The sequence below is a fragment of the Delphinapterus leucas genome, chromosome 10 (genome assembly GCF_059928025.1).
Source record: "Delphinapterus leucas isolate spDelLeu-1000000601 "Yukka" chromosome 10, BTC_Dleu_Yukka2, whole genome shotgun sequence".
Lineage (NCBI taxonomy): Eukaryota > Metazoa > Chordata > Mammalia > Artiodactyla > Monodontidae > Delphinapterus > Delphinapterus leucas.
In genome coordinates, this window is record NC_143138.1 from 36048512 (window position 1) to 36072671 (window position 24160).

The following is a 24160-nucleotide window of genomic DNA, read 5'->3' on the forward strand; positions in this document are numbered from 1 at the left end:
TGTGCATTAATTTTGTATCCTGCTACTTTACCAAATTCATTGATTAGCTCTAGTAGTTTTCTGGTAGCATCTTTAGGATTCTCTCTATATAGTATCATGTCATCTGCAAACAGTGACAGCTTTACTTCTGCTTTTCCAAATTGGATTCCTTTTATTTCCTTTTCTTCTCTGATTGCTGTGGCTAAAACTTCCAAAACTATGTTGAGTAAGAGTGGTGAGAGTGGGCAACCTTGTCTTGTTCCTGATCTTAGTGGAAATGCTTTCAGTTTTTCACCATTGAGGATGATGTTGGCTGTGGGTTTGTCATATATGGCCTTTATTATGTTGAGGAAAGTTCCCTCTATGCCTACTTTCTGCAGGGTTTTTATCATAAATGGGTGTTGAACTTTGTTGAAAGCTTTCTCTGCATCTTTTGAGATGATCATATGGTTTTTCTCCTTCAATTTGTTAATATGGTGTATCGCACTGATTGATTTGCGTATATTGAAGAATCCTTGCATTTCTGGAATAAACCCCACTTGATAATGGTGTACAATTCTTTTAATGTGATGTTGGATTCTGATTGCTACTATTTTGTTGAGGATTTTTGCATCTATGTTCATCAGTGATATTGGCCTGTAGTTTTCTTTCTTTGTGACATCCTTGTCCGGTTTTGGTATCAGGGTGATGGTGGCCTCGTAGAATGAGTTTGGGAGTGTTTCTCCCTCTACTATATTCTGGAAGAGTTTGAGAAGGATAGGTGTTAGCTCTTCTCTAAATGTTTGATAGAATTCGCCTGTGAAGCCATCTGGTCCTGGGCTTTTGTTTGTTGGAATTTTTTTTTTTTTTTTGCGGCATGCGGGCCCCTCAGTGTTGTGGCCTCTCCCATTGCAGAGCACAGGCTCCGGACGCGCAGGCCCAGTGGCCACAGCTCACGGGCCCAGCCGCTCAGCGGCATGTGGGATCTTCCCGGACTGGGGCACAAACCCATGTCTCCCGCATCGGCAGGCGGACTCTCAACCACTGCGCCACCAGGGAAGCCCCGGAATATTTTTAATCACAGTTTCAATTTCAGTGCTTGTGATTGGTCTGTTCATATTTTCTGTTTCTTCCTGATTCAGTCTTGGCAGGTTGTGCATTTCTATGAATTTGTCCATTTCTTCCAGGTTGTCCATTTTATTGGCATATAGTTGCTTGTAGTAGTCGCTCATGATCTTTTGTATTTCTTCAGTGTCAGCTGTTACTTCTCCTTTTTCATTTCTAATTCTATTGATTTGAGTCTTCTCCCTTTTTTTTCTTGATGAGTCTGGCTAATGGTTTATCAATTTTGCTTATCTTCTCAAAGAACCAGCTTTTAGTTTTATTGATCTTTGCTATCGTTTCCTTCATTTCTTTTTCATTTATTTCTTATCTGATCCTTATGATTTCTTTCCTTCTGCTAACTTTGAGGATTTTTTTGTTCTTCTTTCTCTAATTGCTTTAGGTGCAAGGTTAGGTTGTTTATTCGGGATGTTTCCTGTTTCTTAAGGTAGGATTGTATTACTATAAACTTCCCTCTTAGAACTGCTTTTGCTGCATGCCATAGGTTTTGGGTCATCATGTCTCCATTGTCATTTGTTTCTAGGTACTTTCTGATTTCCTCTTTGATTTCTTCAGTGATCACTTCGTTATTAAGTACTGTATTGTTTAGCCTCCATGTGTTTGTATTTTTTACAGATCTTTTCCTGTAGTTGATATCTAGTCTCACAGCGTTGTGGTCAGAAAAGATACTTGATACAATTTCAATTTTCTTAAATTTACCAAGGCTTGATATGCGACCCAAGATATGATCTATCCTGGAGAATGTTCCATGAGCACCTGAGAAAAATGTGTATTCTGTTGTTTTTGGACGGAATGTCCTATAAATATCAATTAAGTCCATCTTGTTTAATGTACCATTTAAAGCTTGGGTTTCCTTATTTATTTTCATTTTGGATGACCTGTCCATTGGTGAAAGTGGGGTGTTAAAGTCCCCTACTATGAATGTGTTACTGTTGATTTCCCCTTTTATGGCTGTTAGTATTTGCCTTATGTATTGAGGTGCTCCTATGTTGGGTGCATAAATATTTACAATTGTTCTATCTTCTTCTTGGATCAATCCCTTGATCATTATGTAGTGTCCTTCTTTGTCTCTTCTAATAGTCTTTACTTTAAAGTCAATTTTGTCTGATATGAGAATTGCTACTCCAGCTTTCTTTTGGTTTCCATTTGCATGGAATATCTTTTTCCATCCCCTCACTTTCAGTCTGTATGTGTCTCTAGGTCTGAAGTGGGTCTCTTGTAGACAGCATATATATGGGTCTTGTTTTTGTGTCCATTCAGCCAGTCTGTGTCTTTTGGTGGGAGCATTTAATCCATTTACATTTAAGGTAATTATCGATATGTATGCTCCTATTACCATTTTCTTAATTGTTTTGGGTTTGTTATTATAGGTCTTTTCCTTCTCTTGTGTTTCTTGCCTAGAGAAGATCCTTTAGCATTTGTTGTAAAGCTGGTTTGGTGGTGCTGAACTCTCTCAGCTTTTGCTTTTCTGTAAAGGTTTTAATTTCTCCATCAAATCTGAATGAGATCCTTGCTGGGTAGAGTAATCTTGGTTGTAGGTTTTTCCCTTTCATCATTTTAAATATGTCCTGCCACTCCCTTCTGGCTTTCAGAGTTTCTGCTGAAAGATCAGCTGTTAACCTTATGGGGATTCCCTTGTATGTTATTTGTTGTTTTTCCCTTGCTGCTTTTAATATTTTTTCTTTGTATTTAATTTTTGACAGTTTGATTAATATGTGTCTTGGTGTGTTTCTCCTTGGATTTATCCTGTATAGGACTCTCTGTGCTTCCTGGACTTGATTGACTATTTCCTTTCCCATATAAGGGAATTTTTCCACTATAATCTCTTCAAATATTTTCTCAGTCCCTTTCTTTTTCTCTTCTTCTTCTGGAACCCCTATAATTCGAATGTTGGTGTGTTTAATGTTGTCCCAGAGGTCTCTGAGACTGTCCTCAATTCCTTTCATTCTTTTCTCTTTATTCTGCTCTGCGTTAGTTATTCCCACTGTTTTATCTTCCAGGTCACTTATCCTTTCTTCTTCCTCAGTTATCCTGCTATTGATTTCTTCTAGAGAATTTTAAATTTCAGTTATTCTGTTTTTCATCATTGTTTGTTATCTCTGTAGTTCTTCTAGGTCCTTGTTAATCATTTCTTGTATTTCCTCCATTCTATTTCCAAGATTTTGGATCATCTTTAGTATCATTACTCTGAATTCTTTTTCAGGTAGACTACCTATTTCCTCTTCATTTGTTTGGTCTGGTGGGTTTTTATCTTGCTCCTTCATCTGCTGTGTATTTCTCTGTCTTCTCATTTTGCTTAACTTACTTTGTTTGGGGTCTCCTTTTCCCAGGCTGCAGGTTCGTAGTTCCTGTTGTTTTTGGTGTCTGCCCCCAGTGGGCTAGGCTGGTTCAGTGGGTTGTGTGGGTTTCCTGGTGGAGGGGACTGGTGCCTGTGTTCTGGTGGATGACGCTGGATCTTTCTTTCTGGTGGGCAGGACTGCATCTGGCAGTGTGTTTTGTGGTGTCTGTGAACTTATTATGATTTTAGGCAGCCTCTCTGTTAATGGGTGGGGTTGTGTTCCTGTTTTGCTAGTTGTTTGACATGGGGTGTCCAGCACTGGAGCTTGCTGGTCGTTGAGTGGAGATGGGTCTTAGCATTGAGATGGGCATCTCTGGGAGAGCTCTTGCTGACTGATATTATGAGGGGTTGGGAGGCTTCTGGTGGACCACCAATGTCCTGAACTCGGCTCTCCCACCTCAGAGGCTCAGGCCTGACACCTGGCCAGAGCACCAAGACCCTGTCAGCCACACAGCTTGGCCTTCTAAAAATGCCTCAAACATCCACGGCATAGAAGTATGATTTTCTCCTGTTGTAATTCACTCAGGAAAGTTTCTAGAGATCCAGTGGTGTGGGCATGTCAAGCTCTCCCTTTTACAGCCATGAATAAGTTGCTGTATCTGGTCCTCCCTTTCCAGTCCTTGCAGACTGGCTCTATTAGGTCACTCTTCTGACGCTCAGCAAGGCTGCTTACCGCTGCAATCAGCAACTCATTTCCCACCTTCTCCTCTGCAGTTAGGATGCCTGGCACCTCACAGGGCAAAGCCTGCAGCCGTCCTTGTTTGCTGCACCATGGAACTGAAACACTAGCTCTTCTCCGTTCTCAAGCCGGCTGAGTTCCCAGCCTGAGATGCTTCTGTCTTCAGCATTTTTATCAACTGATTGGCAGGTCGAATCATTTTTACTGATTGATTGGCATCAGAATTCAAACCTGCATGTCCAGACAACCGCATCCTCTCCAAAAGTCATAGCTAAGGTAACTGCAACTGCCACCAGGCTTTACATGCTGGATTTTGGGTCAGATATGGTGATTATGAGGGTCCTGTGTCAGAGCAGTAAATGTTTGTAACCCAACCAGAGTTGGGGCATTAACTCCACATGACCTTTAAACATATGAATTACACAATAAGGGCAATAAGATAAAAGGTGATTTTTAACAAATGAAAATTGATTTTGTGTAATTTTACATACAATTTTAATTTTTAAATTAATTTGTGGTGAGTAGCCTCTATTCAGATGTTGTGGTTTTAGAGTATCCCAAAAGACATTTATTTTAAAAGTTGAAAGATGAAGATGTCAAGCACATACACAGTTGAACACATGAATAGAAAGCAAAACATTCTGGTAAAATGGCACCAAAGGCACTTGAATCCATTCCTAAATTTTGAAGTATGGTGTTATCCCAGTTTTAAAAAGTCATACGAAGTACAAGAAAAATGCAAATAACTCTAAGCGGGGAAAACCCTATGAAAATAGCTGATGGGACAACAAAATGAAGTCATCAAAGGTGAAGGATCCACATGCTGTTATATGCATTTTTCAGAAATCTAATTTCTATGTGATTCATAATATTCCATGATCTCATTGTAGCTTTAGATACAGTAAAGATAGAATATATGGGTGAATTGCTGTATTAGACAAGATATAGGTGTCACTGTCATTGACATCTTACTAAGTATCATGAAATACAACATTAAATCTCTGACTTTATCATGAACTCCAAGTACCCACATTTCCATTGACTCCTAGGGCTCTCTGTTTCCTAAGTCAAACAAACCCCAAGCCTAACTCATTGTTTTAATTCTCTCTTTCCCTTCATGTGAACTGTTTCTTGCCCCGTCTCCTTCAACAATGTCTTCGCCGAACTGCCCAGCTGTCCAGCTTACGAATTCAGAGATAGCTTCCTCCTGATGTCATATTCCCAGCGCTTCTTGGTTTCCAAGTCCTACTTCCAAATCACTTCTAGCATCCATCTAGAAAATTTCAGCACCTTCATCCCACTGCCTTCAGAACTGCCCCAAACTCTTTCCCATGACACCCAAAATCTTCAAAAGCCAATCCCTGCATTTGCATCAGCCTCGAGGTCAAGTGACACCTCTCTTCAAGCCCCTCCCCCCACCATGCTCTAGGCACATTGGACTCTGTTCTCCACACACATCATACACTTTTACATCCTCATACCCTTCCTTGGATTGTCCCTTTGTGTAGGTGCCCTAATCTATGTCTTTTTTTCTCACTGAGCTTAATTGTTTTATTTATTTATTTTTAATTGTACATATTGCAGGTGTACAACTTGATGATTTGATATACATACACATCCTTCCTGCTCATTATCTTCCTCTGTCCTTGCACTCTGTCCTTCTTGCTGCTGTTCCCCCCACCCCCATACTGCAGTCACTTCCTCCCCACCCCTTCTCTAGCCTGAGAACTCCAGCACATCCTTTAAGGTACGACTGTCTCACTAGCTTACTTTGATCCCTAAGCTGGGATTTGTTACTCCTTTGCCTTTGCTCTCACAGCAGAGTGTATAATCCCTCCTGATTTTAGAGTTTACCATATCGAATTGCACAACTATCTGTCACTCACCTATCTTCCCTAATAGACAATGAGCTCCAAGGGTAAGGACTGCCTCTTACTGATATTTGTATCCCCAAGCTGGCTAGAGAGTATGTTCTCAATAAATATTTGTTTATTGAATTGAGGCCAGCTGGCTTGGATTTTTTTTTTTTTTTTTTTTTTGGCGGTACGTGGGCCTCTCACTGTTGTGGTGTCTCCCGTTGCGGAGCACAGGCTCCGGACGCTCCGGACGCGCAGGCTCAGCGGTCATGGCTCACGGGCCCAGCCACTCCGTGGCACGTGGGATCCTCCCGGACCGGGGCACGAACCCGCGTCCCCTGCATCGGCAGGCGGACTCTCAACCACTGCGCCACCAGGGAAGCCCGGCTTGGATTTTATTAAACCTCAAATATAAAGGAGAGCAATTCTCCAATATTTAAAGGGCATGAAAATTTAATTATTTGTTCCTTCTTATGGTAAAAGTATAGTATGTTATAATACTATCCATTTCCTGGCACCTTTCCATATACAAAGGGAAATATATATGTATACTCCTCAAAACACAGGCGAATCAGATAGATATAATTTAAATATGATTATATTTAAACACAGATCTTTAAAGTTTAAAGAGAAGAAAACGGCAGTAAATTCCCATTCATACTAAGGAAATCCTAGCTCATTCTTTGCACCTGTTCTAGCTACAAATAAAAAAGGGGAAAGACCCCATATCTGGGATTCTCAGGAGCTCTCTCGGCTCACCTCCATCTTGAATCATTTCTGGAAACACGCTCTGCACCAGTGACTGGGTGCCAACAGCGCACACCAGCATGGAAACGACATGCTTGTTCTTGGCTGGCACTGATCACGTTCACCAGCGCTTCAGGGAGGGGTTGATGGATATGCTGCTGCTAGATTTCACCTAAGAAATCATTTTCATGAGGGTGATTTTATTTTTTATGAGGTGATCTGAAAACAGTCCTCAAGCTATGGATGGGGGCACGAAGCCCTGAAAAGCTGACCCATTTTGCATAAGAACTGGACAAGCTCTCCAGATCGTTGTTCCACCACATATTTTATTAGGCACAGAATGCCAGGGCTGTACAGCTTACCTTTCTTTTTTCCACAAGGTGGTTTTCTCTTTGCAAAGATAGGAAAGGCAGAAGCCTAGTTAGCTAGCTGTAATGGAGAATTCTGAGTATCTCTATGTGCCTCAAAGTCCAAGGGCTTTCAAGAAAACAGTCCCCATAGACACTCTGAGATGAGGAACAGGAACTATAATACTCCATGAGCTTTGGTCCCAAGATACTTCTAGAAGAAAATCTCTCTTTGGGGTAAATATGGGAAGTGGCTCATATTGGACCTGCAGCTTTGTGGTTTGGGGGAGATGTCTAAGTCATCTCTGTTGGGTTGGATAGTTGGGGTCAAGAACAATAAAATGGGGATTCCCTGGTGGCGCAGTGGTTGAGAGTCCGCCTGCCGATGCAGGGAACACGGGTTCGTGCCCCGGTCTGGGAGGATCCCACATGCCGCGGAGCAACTAGGCCCGTGAGCCATGGCCGCTGAGCCTGCGCGTCCGAAGCCTGTGCTCCGCAGCGGGAGAGGCCACAACAGTGAGGGGCCCGTGTACTACAAAAAAAAAAAAAGGAATAATAAAATGCAAACTAACTAAAAAACAGAACGGTGTGTAAAATAAACAATTAACCATCTAATGAGATATTAGTGCACTATCATATCCAAAACAGCCTAGATTTATATACCTCTTCACACATGAAATATCAATGAGCATAATTTTCTTAATAAAAATCTGGAGCTCAAAAGTCAGCTAACACTAAAAGGAATACAATTAAATTCATCCTGCATAGAAATGAATATAAAAGTTTAATAAGACACTCGCTAAATTTCAGAAGGTAGAAAAATATGCATAACTGCTAATGACTAAAAGTGAAAATAAATAACTGTTTTCGACATTGAGGTAGTTGAATGTGCAGAGTCCTTGGTACCTTATAAATCTAGATAATAAAATGTGAATAAACTATGCATTTTTATGGTCCCTGTCAGCAAGGTATCTAAGCTCTTGGGAGAGATTCTACTTATTTTAAAGCATTTATTCAGATGGATTCCACCCCCTCTACTTCAGGGATTCTGCATTCTTAAGCAAGGATGGAGGAGAAGGACTTGTGGTCCCCTTCCCCAGATTTCCCTCTTCTCTCAAATTTATGGATGCTAACTTCAGAGTGCAGATTCTGATCAGCAGAAACAGAGGGTTCTCTACCACGGCCCAATTATAGCTGGTGGGCCTGACTGGAAGCAAGAGTGTTGTTGAATGGGGTGGACAGTCAGGAAAATTAATAAGGATTCTTCTAGCTGAGGACATTCACACAGATTTAGCCAGTGAATCTTAGAGAGGTCACCCCCCTCTCTGGCTTCAACTGTTATCTCTGCACAAATGCGCTCAAACCTCTCACCTGGGCTCCAGTCCACGTGATATACTCTATCCCCACTCAGATACATCCCACTCTTTCTTTCCCAACTCAACAACCCAAACGGGACTCTGTAATTCCCCCTCAAATGCACTCCTGTTCCCAACTCCTCCGCCATCCCAGCTTCCAGACCAGAAATAACAAGGAATCCTTTAGTTCTTTCATTTCACATAGAAGTTGGAGAGTCACTTCTCCTTGGAGTGGGAAGGGTGTAGCTGGGAGGAGAGCAGGGGTAGGTTTTAGCTGGGAAGCTTCGTTCGTTATTGCTTACTGCCTCCTGGTGGCTGGTGGGAGAACAGCGAGGCGCTGGAGCACAGGCCTCCGAGTAGGCGGGCTCAACTGCCAGGAAGAGGGAGGCTAGGGTTACAGTCACCACGTACTTGAGAGACCAGAGGAAAGAAGAATCAAACCTAGGACAAAACTCACTCAGAGGCCAAGAAAATGACCAAACATGGAGCTTCTGAACAAAGGCTACTACCTGAGCAGGAACCAGAAACAGGGCAAGGTCCCTGGAAAGAGGGGAAGCCTCAGTAAGACCCTAGGACAGACCAAGGGGGAAGTTAAGAATGAAGAGAGATCAGAGGAAGGTCACAGGTCTTACAGGCCAGCTAGTTATTTCTAGCAGAAATAATCCTCATTTGAAGCAGAGGTACAGCACTTTTTACTTGACCTCACTTGGTGTGATGAGAGATTGCAAGATCCCAACACTCTACTTTGGGAAAAGACGGCTTATGGCATCTGTAGCATGCCTGCCAGTGATAGCATGTAAGTCTTTGGACAGAGCTGTGAAGAGAGACTTGCCAAAGGACAAAGAAGGCTCGCTGTGCCCCTCTCTATCCAGCAGGCAACAACAACAAATAGATGAAAACCACAGGAGATTCTCAGCCATTGCTCTATATTCACTAAAGCCTATCAGCCCCCTTGCGGGACTGGTCCTGCAGCTTCACTCTAGCCTCCACCCCGTCATCATCCTGAATCTCTGCCGGTATCATTGCACACCTGGGTTTATTCACAGGGTCTCCAAGATGGTATCTTAGTCCAAAGAGTCCTTAAGTATAGGAAAACGTGCTCAATTTCACTTAAAATAAGAGGAAGTAAGTTAAAACTATGCCGAGATGCCATTTCTCACTTGTCATATTGGTGAAAAATAAGCTTCACCAACACTCTGTTGATGAGACCGTGAATCATGTTGTTGACTGCGTGACACTGTGCGAGTCATATTGTTGGTGAGAGTGCAAAACAGCATAGCCTTCTGTAAGGGAAATTGAAAATATTCATTAATCCTTGGTCTAGCAATCCCACCCGTAGCAATTTACCCTGAAAAATACATCTCCAATAATATGAGAAACCACAAGCATGCGATTATTGAGGAATTACTGGAGATAGCAAAATATTGGGAACAACCTACATGCCCACCCATGGGAGAATGGATGAATAAACTAGGATGCATATAAACAATGGAAGAGCATGCAGCTGTAAAAAAAAAAAAAAACATCCAGGCATACCTGTTTTATTGTGCTTCGGTTTACTGCACTTCAAAGATACTGCAGTTTTTACAAATGGAAGGTTTGTGGCAACCCTGTGTCAATCAAGTCTATTAGCGCCATTTTTTCCAAAAGCATTTGCTCATTTCATATCTCTGTGTCACGTTGTGGTAATTCTCACAATATTTCTAACTTTTATTTATTTATTATTATTATATCTGTTATGGTGATCTGTGATCAGTGACCTTTGATGTTACTACTATGACCTGCTGAAAGCTCAGATGATAGCATTTTTTAGCAACAAAGTATTTTAAATTAAGATATGTACATTGTTTTTAGACATCATGCTATTGCACACTTAGTAGGCTTCAGCATAGTGTAAACATAACGTTTACATGCACTGGGAAACTAAAACAATCATGTGGCTCGTTTTATTGCAATATTCTCTTTATAGTGGTAGTCTGCAACCAAACCAGTGATATCTCCGAGGTGTGCCTTTAATGAGGAAGATACCTATGAACATATAGATGATTATAGGATGCACTGAGTGAAAAAAGTGAGACACAAAATAATGTACATATATATATATATATATATATATATATATATATATATATATATGGTATGGTAATTTTGTATCAGAGAGAAAGGATAATAAGAATATACATGGTACTTACATATGAGCAAAAAGAAACACAGGGGAGATAAACCAGAAACTAATGCATTTAGTTGCCTGTAAAGGAAGGGGAAATGGGTTGGGAGGGCGTGAGACTTCTCTAAGAACCTTATTATCTAGTTGTGGCTTTTGAGCCATGATCATGTTTCACATACTTTAAAAAATCGACAATTTTTTTAAAAAAAACCTTAAATGTAATACAAATAGAAACAAATGAATGTACCTATACATCAACGGATAGCATAACCTCACAGATTTAAAACAATCTGAGTAACTTTTGAACATAGTGCTCTGTACACCTTCAGTGGGATATATTCTAGGGACGAAAGGAATTGCAAAGAAATCTTGACCTCCACTTAGTACATTTGTTGTTGGTCATGGTATTGGTGGTGCAACGGAGCAGGACCCTAGGGTCCTTGCCCCCCATGTCCTCAGCTTGCCTTTTGTCTGTGGAAAAACTTTAGCCAAAGAATAAGTTTAATCAGAGAAGCGAGAGAATGCAGAAACAAAGCAAAACAGTCCAACAAGACTAAATAATAATAGTGTAGTCATTAAGCGTAGTCAAGGACCTTTAGCTCCTCCTCAAGGGCTGTAGATAATATTCTGAGCTGTATCCTGTGAGCTGTCTTATAGATACTGAAACCCCTACCAGGTGGAAGAAGTTAACTACATGATGATGAAACTGTAGCCATGATATAAGCTGCCACAATTCCGAGAAATGAAAACAAACCGACCCTGGAACTGAAGATTAACCGTACTTCATCAAGATGACGCTGGTCAGACCACTGCATGACCAATTTCAAGATGACTATCAGAGCTGACTGTGCTGTTTCTGCACGTAGTCCCTTCCCTCTGTCTATAAAAGCTCTTGCCCACTGATTGTCAGTGGGGGAAGTCGGCCTTTGGATAGGAGTCCGCCCTCCCCACTGGCTGCCAGCATCCGAAATAAAGCAAACTTTCCTTTCCACCCACTTGCTTCTTTATTGTCTTTTGAGTGGCGAGAAGCTGGACCCCACTTTCGGTAACAGCAGTGTAATTTGGAGCAAATGAGTAAACATATTGAAGCTGCTGGGAACCAGGGTTCTCCCTGAGGGAGAAACGAGATAATGAGGGAGGACAAGGAAGAACCCTGAGGTGTACAATTGGTATTGGAGTTACAGTATGAGCTCATAATGTTTTAAAAAATACGTATTTACTAGCTCTGGCCACTCAGAGGGTCTATAAGCACACACACACACACACACACACACACACACATACACACACACACACACAGAGAAATAGATGTGGTTATGTATGGATATAGCTGTAGATATATAAATATACAGAGATGTAAATATAGAACAAGAAAAAGCTAATGGAACAAAATGTTAACAACTGGTGAACCAAGGTGAAGGGTATATAGGTGTTCACTGTACTTGCAACTTTTCTGAGGGTTTATAATAGTTGAAGATAAAAATCAAGGGAAAAAAATATCATTTCCGCCCATCTGGATTACAAGTTGGTTGCCCTTCTCTGGGCTTTTTCTAGCTCTGGTTTCTCTCCCTTGAGAGCTGGTGACCAGAACTGCCTACAGTAATCCAGGCACAGGAATGCCATCCCTGTAAGTCAGGGTGAGGGGCTTCCAACCTTGCTTCATATACTCCTTGGTAGGATCCTGTAGTGCCAGACAGGATCAGATTCTCCAGGTACCAGCTATGGTGACTCCTCGGGCTCTTGCCAAGGATGGAATCAAAGTTTAGAGCCCTCATATGTGAACCACTCCAATCGCTAATTTACAAGTGCATTAAAACTTATTAGCCATTTTTCTGCCCACTTGCGTGAACTCATGAAATCTTTCCATGGACTATCCCCATTTATTAGATTCTCCGCAGCCTAGGAGAATTTAGTATTGCTGATGCACTCAACCAATATGCCCTGAGTATCAGGCACTATTTAGCACTGGAGGTACAGTAGTGAAAAAAGACAAAAGTTTCAGACATAATGGAGTTTATGTTAGTGATGGTAGGTAGATGATAGCAAATAAATAAGTAAAGAGTTGGTGATACAATTGATAGGAACAAAGCAGGCAAGGAGGATGGAGTCTGGGGTGGGGGTTAGGGAGTGGTTTGCAATTTTTAAATAAGACAGCCAGGGAAGGCGTCATTGAAAAGGTGACATTTAAGCAAAGACTGGAAGAGGTGAAAAGGTGAGTCACAGTGATACCTGGGGGAAGGATGTTCCAGGAAGTACAAGTATCCTGTGGTGGGAGCCGTCTGGCCTGACTAACAGGAAGCTAGCGGAAGCTGGAGCTGAGTGGCGAGAGTGAGGGAGAGGGCAGAAGGAGACCAGGCCATGAGGCGCAGGGCAGATGGTATTACTGGGCCTTGTAGGTCACCTGTAGGTCATTGTCAGCTTTTGCCCTTGACTTGAAGACAGGAGCCTCAGGAGGGTTCTGGGCAGAGAAGTGACGTGGTCTGACTCACATTTCTAAAGTCTTAGCTAAAGTAAAACTCCTTCCCTGTGTGTTCTCTTTCAGACAATGTTGATTCACGAACGGATCTCTGAGGACGCCTTTTTATTTCTTCATTTCAAAAGTCTCCTGCTAACTGATGACAGACTCTTCAAATAATAGCTAGAGCCACCACCGAAGTACCATCACGGTTCTGTCACGGGGTCTGAAACAAGTGATGGCCATTCGTGGGTCTTTGGGGGTCACGCCCACATCTTTGAAGATGAAAAGAGGCATGGGAGAGATTAGAGGCTATGGAGAAGTGAGAATGAATGTGGGGGACACATAGGCCAGGAGGCCAAGCCTCGTGCTGGGGCGGGGAGCATGCTCAGGGTGGAGACACAATGCAATGGAAGCAAACAGGACTCTGTGATGTTGGGCGAGGGCAGGGAACCAGAGGGTGGAGACGTCCGTGCCCCATTGCAGCGCTGCTGAAATGGCCGCAGCAGGTGAGTGACCAGGAGAGAGGCACAGTGCACTCCTCTCAGTTGTCACAGCTTAGAATCTACCACAGGAGTCTTGGTTTCTTCCATTTCCTGAAACCAGCCACTCTGCTGGACATAAACTTTGTGGTCTTTGGCCAGTGAGCCCAAGGCATGACCATCCAGGGAGACCCTCAGCTGGGGTTTCTTGGAGCCCTCTCTGTGGAGCTGGGTGGTCTTGTGTTCAGGTAGGGGTCTCTGGAGAGATGAGGGGTGAGATCTCATCCAAAGGACGGGTCTGAGAAGGGGCCTGGGACTTGGATGCATGCCTTATCTCTTCCCTCACCACCTCTTACCACAGTGACTGGAGCACGGACATCACTCTGAGCCTTTCCTCCTGGTCTCTGCGTCTGTGTTCCTGTGCTCCTGTGCTCGCTGCATCGTGCCCTCCACGGGCAGGTATTTACAGAAGGATGCAGGTGAGCAAGTAAGGGGAGAGGGACCATCAAAACAGAAATACAAGTCCTCCTCCTCTGTCTACCCTCCTGGCCCTTTACGGTTCTTTTTATGACCATTATTTTTTATTAGGTTTTTTGATGTAAAAGGCAAAGAACTGGGACGCTACTGTCTTATCAGACCAATGGCATCAAGACCAGTAACACCAACTGGTTTTATGACACGACAGAGGAGAAATAATCAATGCATAAATTAGAGCTTTTAACATTGTTATAAACTCTGGAGCAGTAGGATTTAGTGACCAGGAGCAGGCCAAGATATGACAAAATTGTAATTGCGAGATAGGAAGTGACACTATTTTTCACAGTAAAATAAAAAGAAGGGAAAGGAGAAAATGAAATGCACAGTCTTTGCCAAGCTAGGTTACAAATGATCCTTTCAAATTAAAAAATGCCAGGAACTTACGTGATATCGGCATTAGGGTGAAGCCCAAAGACTTCGGGGTTATCTAGGGATGGCAATGACTGGATGTATTCAAAATACTGGTCCAAGGTTTTGCACACGGGGATTTTATACCCGGTATAAAAACAGAATGATGGTTCAAACATCTTCTCACTGAACCAGACCTATATGGGAGAGAAAACAGGAGAAATAAAATTGATGAACATCTAAATGAAAACCCCAAACTGCCACTATCAAGGAGATAGGGTCACCTTATTTCCATCTTAATCATTTTTTATATTGGGTTTGAAAGTATCTTAACAAAACCACTGATAGTATAATTAGACATAGATTAAGAAAAGAGAGAGGCCACAACACAAAAACAATGAAACCCGGTCTTTGTTTAACACCAAAGAAGATACTTTCTAAGGGCGAGGAGGAGAGAGCCAGCCTTGCAAGCCCACCCTCTGCTGAAGTCATCTGATGACCCTCGAGCTCACTTTAAAGAGACGTGGGAATGTACTGCAGAAGCAATAACCAGACACATGAGAGCATATCTGGGCATTTTCACCGCCTCCTTTCTCCCCGCAAACAGGGCTCATGCCTGGGGGCTTATGTTGTGCTCAGTGTGGCTCACAGTGGCGCTGAGCACTGCACACAAGCAGGAAAACTTCTTACAAACGTCTCCCTTCCCACCCTGAGCTGGAGAGCTCCCTCTGTTAATTAAGTTATGTCCCTGGACACAAGAACCAGATATATCCAACCATCTTACTGGTTTCCTTAAGACATCCTTTTCTCATTCTATATGAACTGATTATCTGTAAGGTAACAGTGAGAGGACAGATATATATTTGGTGTGAATAGACTTATTCTGAAGAGGAAAAAAAAATGCTGAATGCCTGTGAGCTTCATTTGAGGCAATAACTTCTGTGTCTAACGGAGTGATTTTCCCAGTAGGGAGGGAAATAATGGGATGGTGGGAGGAGCAGAAATGCAGGCAGGATGTCTGAATCACTCAGAGGACTCCGCGTGAAAAGAGAGGGGGATTGTGCCTTCCTTCGGTTGGTCATACTTTCTCTAGTATCTTCCCTCCATATCCTTCTTCTTCCAGCTCTTTTTAGGTCCAGTGATTGCTCTGAAATACCCTGTGTACTGGTTTTCTTCATTTTTTACTCATCACAGTTCTATCCTATTCAACTCCTGTCCACAAGGCCTTGAGCTTAGAAAAGGAACGGAATGCAAAGATGAGACACACACAGTCCTTTCCTTCAAGGAGCTTGTGACACAGTAGAGAGATAAGCCAGTTACATAATAACCACAAGATAAAGTGCACGAAGGTAAGAGACAGAGGAAATAAAAATAAGCAAAGTACTAAGGAGGCTTAAAGCCAAGAAGAAAGAATAGCCAGATGGATGTCAGGTAAAGCTTTATCTAGGAGGTGATTTTGGAGATAAGCCTTGAAGGATAGAATTTTGACAAAGGAACTTGTCAAAGAGACCACACACGCAAAAAAACTGATGCAAAAATGTGAGGCAGGGCTTCCCTGGTGGCGCAGTGGTTGAGAGTCTGACTGCCGACGCAGGGGATACGGGTTCGTGCCCCGGTCCAGGAAGATCCCACATGCCGCGGAGCGGCTGGGCCTGTGAGCCATGGCCGCTGAGCCTGCGCGTCCGGAGCCTGTGCTCCGCAACGGGAGAGGCCACAACAGTGAGAAGCCCGCGTACCGCAAAAAAAAAAAAAAAAAATGTGAGGCAGGTTGGGTAAATGATGAAATCACTGTATTTACCCTAAGGTCAATATAATGCAGTGGTAAGAGATCGGACAGAAAAAAGGAAGTGAGGTCACATTGTGGATGACTATGGATATCAGGGTGAGGACTAGTGCTTAACTTAAAAAATGGGGAGCAGTTGAAAGTCATTAAAGAAAAACAGTGCTATGATTTTGGTCATTATTTATAAAGATTAGTTTTTTAGGGATGTGGATGACTGGGGGGGGCAAAGGCCATGGGGTCTTCAGCACACAGACAACAAATGACCACACTGAGTTTTGTGTTGCCAGATGACATATGTGTATAAAAGGAAAATGAAGTTTCCTCTTGTTTTTCCACTACTTTATTTATAAAGTACAAAAGTATAAATTGTAAATCCACAAATAGCTAGACTCAAAAACACAAAAGTAGTTGAGTTTCACCAAATTTGGAGGACGTTTTTGGTATAATCAAAATACAGAGTATGAAGTCTACATGGAATTACTTTGGGAGACTCTAGAAGGTACCCTACAAAAATAAGCAGTCATCCTCCAAGGACAATGAATAAGGTTCTACAATTATTGGTTTTAAGGGAGACATACCATAAGATACTGAGAACAGAGAAAACAAATAAGGGTTCAAAGATAAGCCCCAAATTGAAAGTCATAGGGAAAGAGGATCCCATCTGAAGGCACGGGTTTACAACTGAAGTGATCTTCACTCAGGCAATTCTGGATAACATGGTCGGGGTAAAGGGGCAGCAGAGGACAGGCCTTTGCCTCCCTAGTCATTCACATTCTATGTCTATTTGAAGAAATTTATTAAGCTGAATGTTTATGTTTTTCTATACTGGGCTATCTTACATATTTTTTTTAAAGTAGGTTAAAAATTTTTTTTTAATTTATTAAGCAAATACTAAGTAAAGGTCAATTCCCTTTCCTCATCTTCCTTGACCTCTCTCAGTTGACATTTCTTCTTTCTCAATACATTAAAATACTCGGGGCCTTGTCCTTAGCTTCTTTTTTTTTTTTCTTCCCTTTCTCTACACTTTCTTCTTAGATGATGATCTCATCTAATATCTTGACTTTAAATGCCATCTGTATAAGACAAATTCCAAATCTTTTTCTCCAGCCCTGAGCTCTCTCCTGAGCTCCACACCTGTAAATCCAACTGCCTTGTTTATCTTCATTCATTCTCTTATTCAACAAATATTTACTGAGCGCCTACTATGTGAAAGATTCCATTCCAGGTGCTGGGAATTTGGTAGTGATGTAAACAAGCAAAGTGCCTGCCCTTATGGAGCTTACAGTCTTGGACAACTGCACTTGGGTGTCCAGTAAGCATCTCAAAGTTTACATGATCAAAACAGAATTCCTAATTCCTACCCCCAGCCAATAAAACTCATTTTTTCCCTGCAGTTCTTTCCCTTCTCTGTAAATAGTCCCATTCTCCATCTAGTTGCTTAGGTCAAAACTAGGAGTGATCCTTGACCAACCCCCTTCCTTCCCCATCAGCATTCTGCTGGTAGTATCTGTACAATATATCCAGAATCTAACCACCTCTCACAGTCTCCAGTGCCAAAACTCCAATTTTAGGTACTTGTACAGTTATTCTAACACAAAGTATGCTTACTAAGACATCTTTTTTTTTTCTCTTTTGAACCTCAGATACAGAGTTGAGTTTATCATACTCCTGCATTTTATTATTCTCACGACTCTAGACCCTTTTTATTTTAGTTTCTCCCTCTTCAGCCCTGATATCCACTCCCAGCCTCCTTCCCTTTGAGGGCTTCTGTTTAAAGATATTGATGTACATCCTTGAATTCATGTATTTATCCTTGAGAAATATACATGTACCACTTTATAGATCTCATTTTATTTTTTAAAGCTCTGCGCTCAACACTATGTTCCTAAGATCTATGCATGATGTCATATGGATCATTTCTTCCAAGTGCTGCATTGTATTCCATGATAGGCATCTATAACATTTAACTCATCTATTCCTCCGTGACAGACTCCCAGGTTGCTTTCCACTTCCCACTATCCCAAACAATACTATGAATAATATCTTTGTACATGTCCACAGGCTTGTCTGAGAATTCCTCTGGGACATACACTCAAGAGTGGGATACACTCAGGAGTGGGATTCTGGTTCAGAGGGTAGTCATATCATACACGCTTCTTTTTTTTTATTTTTAAATCATCTTAGTTTGGCCATGCCACACAGCATGTGGGATCTTAGTTTCCCAACCAGGGATCGAACCTGCGCCCACCCTGCAGTAGAAGCGTGGAATTTTAGCCACTGGACTGCCAGGGAAGTCCCCATACATGCTTCATATGACTAAGTGCCACCAGATTGCACCCTTGAAGGGTGTGCAATAGTATTACATGTGCTCACCCACTACTGCTTATCTATTCTCTTAGGCTTCTTATCTATTCTTTTAGGCTTCTTCGGCCTCACAGTGGATGCTGTAATGTGCTACCAGATCCTTCTCCAGGACCTAGGCACTCGCTCCCCCAGCTGTCTGGAGTACTGGCTACTGAGGGCTCACAACATTGTCCCTCCCAGGAATTGCCCTGGCAGAAAGGAGCTGCCTCAACCAAGATCATGCCCTGGGGGAAGGGATGACCCACAAGCAGATCTCCATCTCAGAGTCTGTTTCTGGAGAACCCGACCTATGATGGTCACCTGCAGCTCCACACACAATATTGTCATGACATTTTTATACATATCCATTCGTGGGCTTTTTCTAGAAATGTTCTGGGATGTTTACCCAGGATACTTAGTTTCAGTAAATCTTGCCCAATTGCTTCCCCAGAGATCTGTACCAGATCTGCCTCCACACATCCTTACCAACGCTTATCATCCACCTTTCTCCACATTCAGCTTTAAGAAAAACTTGCAAATACTAGTAAGGGTTGAAAAAAAATTCAGATTTCTGGTCAACCTCCAGTTTACCAAAATACCCTCAAAGTTTATGCCTTGTTGTTGAGGTCTTAATTTTGTTAAAAGGGGAAAAAAATCAAAGAATTAACAACTTAGATCCTAATATAAAGAACTCAGATAACGGTAAAATACTCCTATATCTGATTTTTTTCCGCTCAGGTAATGTATTTTGCTTCTTTAACGTGTAAATGTTTTAGGAATAACTTGAATCTGGTAGATGTACTTATACTATTCACGCTTGATGTGAAAGCCAGAATTGCTAAGAATAATATTCTCTAGAAAATGTTTACCCACATGATATATGCAGATTTTACTGGGAACAGAGGAAAAAATGAACACTTCCTCAATTTTCAATTGTCTGTCCTAATGGAAAGAGATGAGAAAACTCAAATTTTGGTTCATTCTCCAATCACTTATCTTGGGGCTTCAAATCGCCCTGAAGCCTTGCAATCAGAGGAAAAGGCAGAGATATTATGTCCAGTATTTTTATAGGAGGGGAAGTGGGGAGAGACCGTGGACATGAGCAGCTAATCTATACAGGAGAAGATTCATAGACCATTGAGAGTTGACCTTTGTCTGGACCACAAGTAGATTGTTAGTTGGTTTGGTTGGGTTTGGTTTGGTTTGGTTGGCTGATTCTTTTCAGCAGCTCTGCTCTGTATTTTTTTTCCTTTTAAGTTTGGCTTACCTGCTACAAACAAAAAATATTCTTGTTTAATAGGAAGATGCAATGAGATGTACATCCATGCTTTTTTTTTTTTCTAAACTGACTTACTCTAGCGAAGCAATTAAGCAGACGTTTATCAAAGTCATCCGTGACTCTGCCCCCATACTGTACTTCTCCGATCATGTACCGAACAGTACTCCACGACACGCCCTTTATTAAAAACAGAAAAGAATTATTCATTGTCAACCCAAACAAATAGTTCTAAACATTTTGGATCTTCCTCTAAAAGAAAGGTCTGGAAAAGGAAGCACTAGCTAGACTGCATTTAAAATTACTCACTATCTTATATTAATAACTCTTTTGCTCTTACATGACTGGAACTGCTATGGTTTGTTCACCAAAGAAAAATCTACAGTACTAAACGCTGGTGAGTATATTGCTCATTGATTATTTAAAATAGGGGGAAAAGACTATTTTTCAATCTGTGGTTGTAATTATCTGTAATACTCATTATAGTAATGCCAAGCTGTTAGAGAAGAAAAAAGTCACGTTTAGTGAAGAAAGGAGAAAAATCAAGTAATCAATGCTCTAATATGCTTTCTTAGTAATATATTTTCTGAAACAGTATAAGAACAACTAGAACATTATTCACAAGATTTTTCTACAATGCAGTCCTTTCCTGTTTCATTATGTGAGCTATGACTACATCAAAATATTTATCAATTTCCATAGCAATCTTACACTAGCAATACATTTCAGATATTAATAGTTTTTTTATTTTAAAAGATGCTTCAATACATTTGGGGTAGGAGAAGTAAGGATGCTTAATTTTTATTTAATTTCTCTTGGTTAAAATTTTATTTTTCAGCTTCATTGCCTTTCAAAGCAACTATTTCAAGGTAACTGTCATTTGTATATACCAAAATGATAAACAGTCCCAGAATACGAACCCACATGATACAATTTTTCATCAAAATGTCCTACTCAATTTAATATCCCTTTGTCATTTCTAAGAAAAATTATGGTTTGATTCTAGATTTCCCCCCTACCCGGAAATAATTCATCATGGCTCACTGTCATCATACTGATACTGCAGAATGTATGATTATCTTTGAGATCTACTATGAGAAGGAAGAGAGGGAGAGACGATAGGAAACTTGTATTTATTGAGCCCTGATTAGGTACCATACACTGTGCTTTCACAAATGCTAGCCCATTTATTCCTCACGGAAACCATGGCCATTTTATAGATGAGGAAACAGGCTCTGAGAGGCTCATAAAATTCCTCAAGATCATGGAAAAAACAGATTTCCAACTCCTTGCAACACTTGTGTGAAAGGACAACTGGGTTTGTGTTCTTAGCTCGGTGACCTTGAGGAAGTCCCTTGTCTTCTCTTGTCTAGTACGTCATCAGTAAAATGGGGATCATAGTAACACCTTGGGTATCTACCTCACTGAGTTGTGAAAATAAAAACGAGACCCTGCACATGCGAGCACTTTGAAAACTGTGAAGTGTTACACAAGGATCAGTGACCATTATTCAAATCATTGCTATTTATCTGCATAAGATTGAGTGTCTGTTAAGATGTGACTTAAGGTACAAAAGAACTTTTACATGGGCTGGGAGATATTCTCATTTCTGAGGATTCTGAGGAAGCATGAGTGAGATAAAGGAAGAAAAGTCTGATTTAAGGTATATATTCTCTTGAAGTACACTGTGGCACTTGGATGTGACATGAAGAAGGCTGTGGTGTTTCTCAACACAATGAGTTCCTTTGTCAGGGCTCTGCCTCTGTTGTGCATGTCCTCAGGAAAGAGAGAGATTGGGTGGAGGGGGACACAAGTGTGAGATGGAGAGTCCCAGTGCACTCCTATGGGCAGTAGGGGTGTGAGTGGAAATGGCTGGACCAGTAAACAGGTGATTGGAATGACTGGTCTCCTTTGGGAGAGCTGGGGGGAACCTCAGCAGAGCCACTGCATATCCCAGACTGGGAATGTCTGTAGAACTTTGATTTAAGGATGGCAATGAAGACAGAAAAAAGAAACAATTTCACTCACTTTCTTAATATCGCATTCATCAAGGTGATTCTGAATAAACTGAACGCTGGCTGAAAAGTCAGCAGAATTGAATTCATAAGGAATATTCCATCCTAAGGGACCAAATTTGCGTCGCTCCTTAAAAACAACAGAGAAAAGTAATTGAGCAAGAGTTTTAAATTGTATTGCAGCTGATACCTGTTTTTATTATTAAAACATAAAGTACAGTAAAATTAAGGCATGATATTGAAATAAGTTGACGTCATAAAAGAACAGTATATGATTTTGGATATAGTAACAAATAGAGATATTACTCCTTGGCTCTAGAAGGCTTTCAAGAGCAAATCTCCAAATATTTGCCAAATTGGAGTTCTTGGGTTTAAAAAGTGTAGGTCTCCATTGTCAACTCAAAAAGTGCAGTAGGTGCTCAATAAAAATCTGTTGAATGAATTAATTTATTCTAAACTGGACTGTTGAAAGTTTCAAATGTTAAATGCAAGGGTTTGAATTTTAGTTTTTTAAGGTGAATGACTTAAGCACTCAAGGGCATTTAGACTTCCTGCTAGTTTCACTTTGTAATCTTGCAGTTTCAGATTTTGCAAACTAAACATTTTCTATGGTAAAACATGACATCTCTCTTAAAACATTCATATTGCCTTCATTTGTCTCTCCTGTGAAACAGCGGCTGTTTCAAATCACCAAATTACTCGTAAATAATCAAATGAGGCTCAGGCCAAATGACTCAATTGCTTTGATATTCTGGAGACCATTTTAAAGGTATGTGAGTGTTAGAACTGATATTTCCAGGCCGTCATCACCTAGTACACAACACGGATTAACTCAAACATTACCATACCATCAGCTTTCCCTGCCTCAGCACACAATCAGTCTCTCTAAGAAAGGTCCAATTATTTATTCAGGTTAGCTCCCAGAACTTTGACCCTGGTGCCTCTCCATATGGAGAGTAGAATTCTAATACATCTATGGGAAGATGTAATTCTACTTCTCTACTTCTAAATGTATACTAACTTTTCTCTCTTTTGCCTTCCCTAACCCAACACACACACACACACACACACACACACACACACACACGCACACATTGTTTTCACAAGCCATTCCAATACTTCTTCTTGCAGCTGTTCCATGCTTTAGATCTTGAATAACACTACCATTTAAAGGAATCTAAATGAATTGCAGTTTGGACAAATTCATGGACAAGTCAGAAAAGAAACTGAGATACTGAGAAGCTTTAATTACTGATTTTTTTAGGATATGCTTTTAAGATTTTTTTATATAAATTTATTTTATTTATTTTTGGCTGCATTGAGTCTTCATTGCTCCACGCGGTCTTCCTCTAGTTGCGTTGAGCAGGGACTACTCTTCTTCCTTGCAGTGCACGGGCTTCTCATTGTGGTGGCTTCTCTGGTTGCAGAGCTCGGGCTCTAGAGCGCAGGCTCAGTAGTTGTGGCGCACGGGCTTCATTGCTCCACGGCATGTGGGATCTTCCTGGACCAGGGCTCGAACCCATGTCCCCTGTATTTGCAGGAGGATTTTTAACCACTGCGCCACCAGGAAGTCCTCTTTTAAGATATTAAATAAAACATCAAAATTAATTTGGGTCCAGATGTCCACCCTGGGAGGTCAGACTGAGGGCAAACAACCCTTAAAAATGTCAACTACTGGGCTTCCCTGGTGGCGCAGTGGTTGAGAGTCCGCCTGCCGATGCAGGGGACACGGGTTCGTGCCCCGGTCCGGGAAGATCCCACATGCCGCAGAGCGGCTGGGCCCGTGAGCCATAGCCGCTGAGCCTGCGCGGCCGGAGCCTGTGCTCCGCAACGGGAGAGGCCACAACAGCGAGAGGCCCGCGTACCGCAAAAAACAAAAACAACAACGACAAGAAATGTCAACTACTAGCGTTATTTCTAGAGCTGTTCTTCTTTAGGTTAGGCTGTCAGGTGTTGGACATTTGCATGGCGTGACTCCCCACTCCTTAGCTAATTAGACCAAAGGTGAGCAATCAGCCTAAGAAGAGCCAACAATATCCCTTCTCCCAGGAATTTGGACTTAGAGTTCAGAACAGGTATTCAGAGTTTGTCCTAGTCAGAACTTAAACCAGAGAGGTTTGTAAACTGAGGAGCTGTGAAGAACCATCTTCCACCTTGAACACAGAGAAGATTAGGAGGAGCCACGGGGTTGGGAGGAGGCCTTGACAGGAGGAGACACATCTCCCATTTTTGTCTCCCCTTTTGTACCTGCGCCTCGGGAGAAGGATCATGGTTGTCTAATAAACAAACATGTGAGTTGATTATTATCAGCATGAAAGGCACTCTCTCTCACTCTCCGGAGGGTCAATTAGG

At 41.6% G+C, this 24160-nt stretch overlaps 1 protein-coding gene across 1 annotated transcript in view; it reads right to left on the bottom strand.

Annotated features, from left to right (window-relative positions):
* DNAH8 (dynein axonemal heavy chain 8) overlaps positions 1 to 24160 on the bottom strand; it is a 326150-nt gene that overhangs the window by 25569 nt on the left and 276421 nt on the right. Inside the window, exons 86-88 of the mRNA XM_089918797.1 lie at positions 21822 to 21938; positions 19872 to 19973; positions 14428 to 14588 (exon numbers count right to left, since the gene is read on the bottom strand). Coding sequence (XP_089774923.1) covers positions 14428 to 14588; positions 19872 to 19973; positions 21822 to 21938 — 380 coding nt within the window. The remainder of the gene's footprint in view (positions 1 to 14427; positions 14589 to 19871; positions 19974 to 21821; positions 21939 to 24160) is intronic.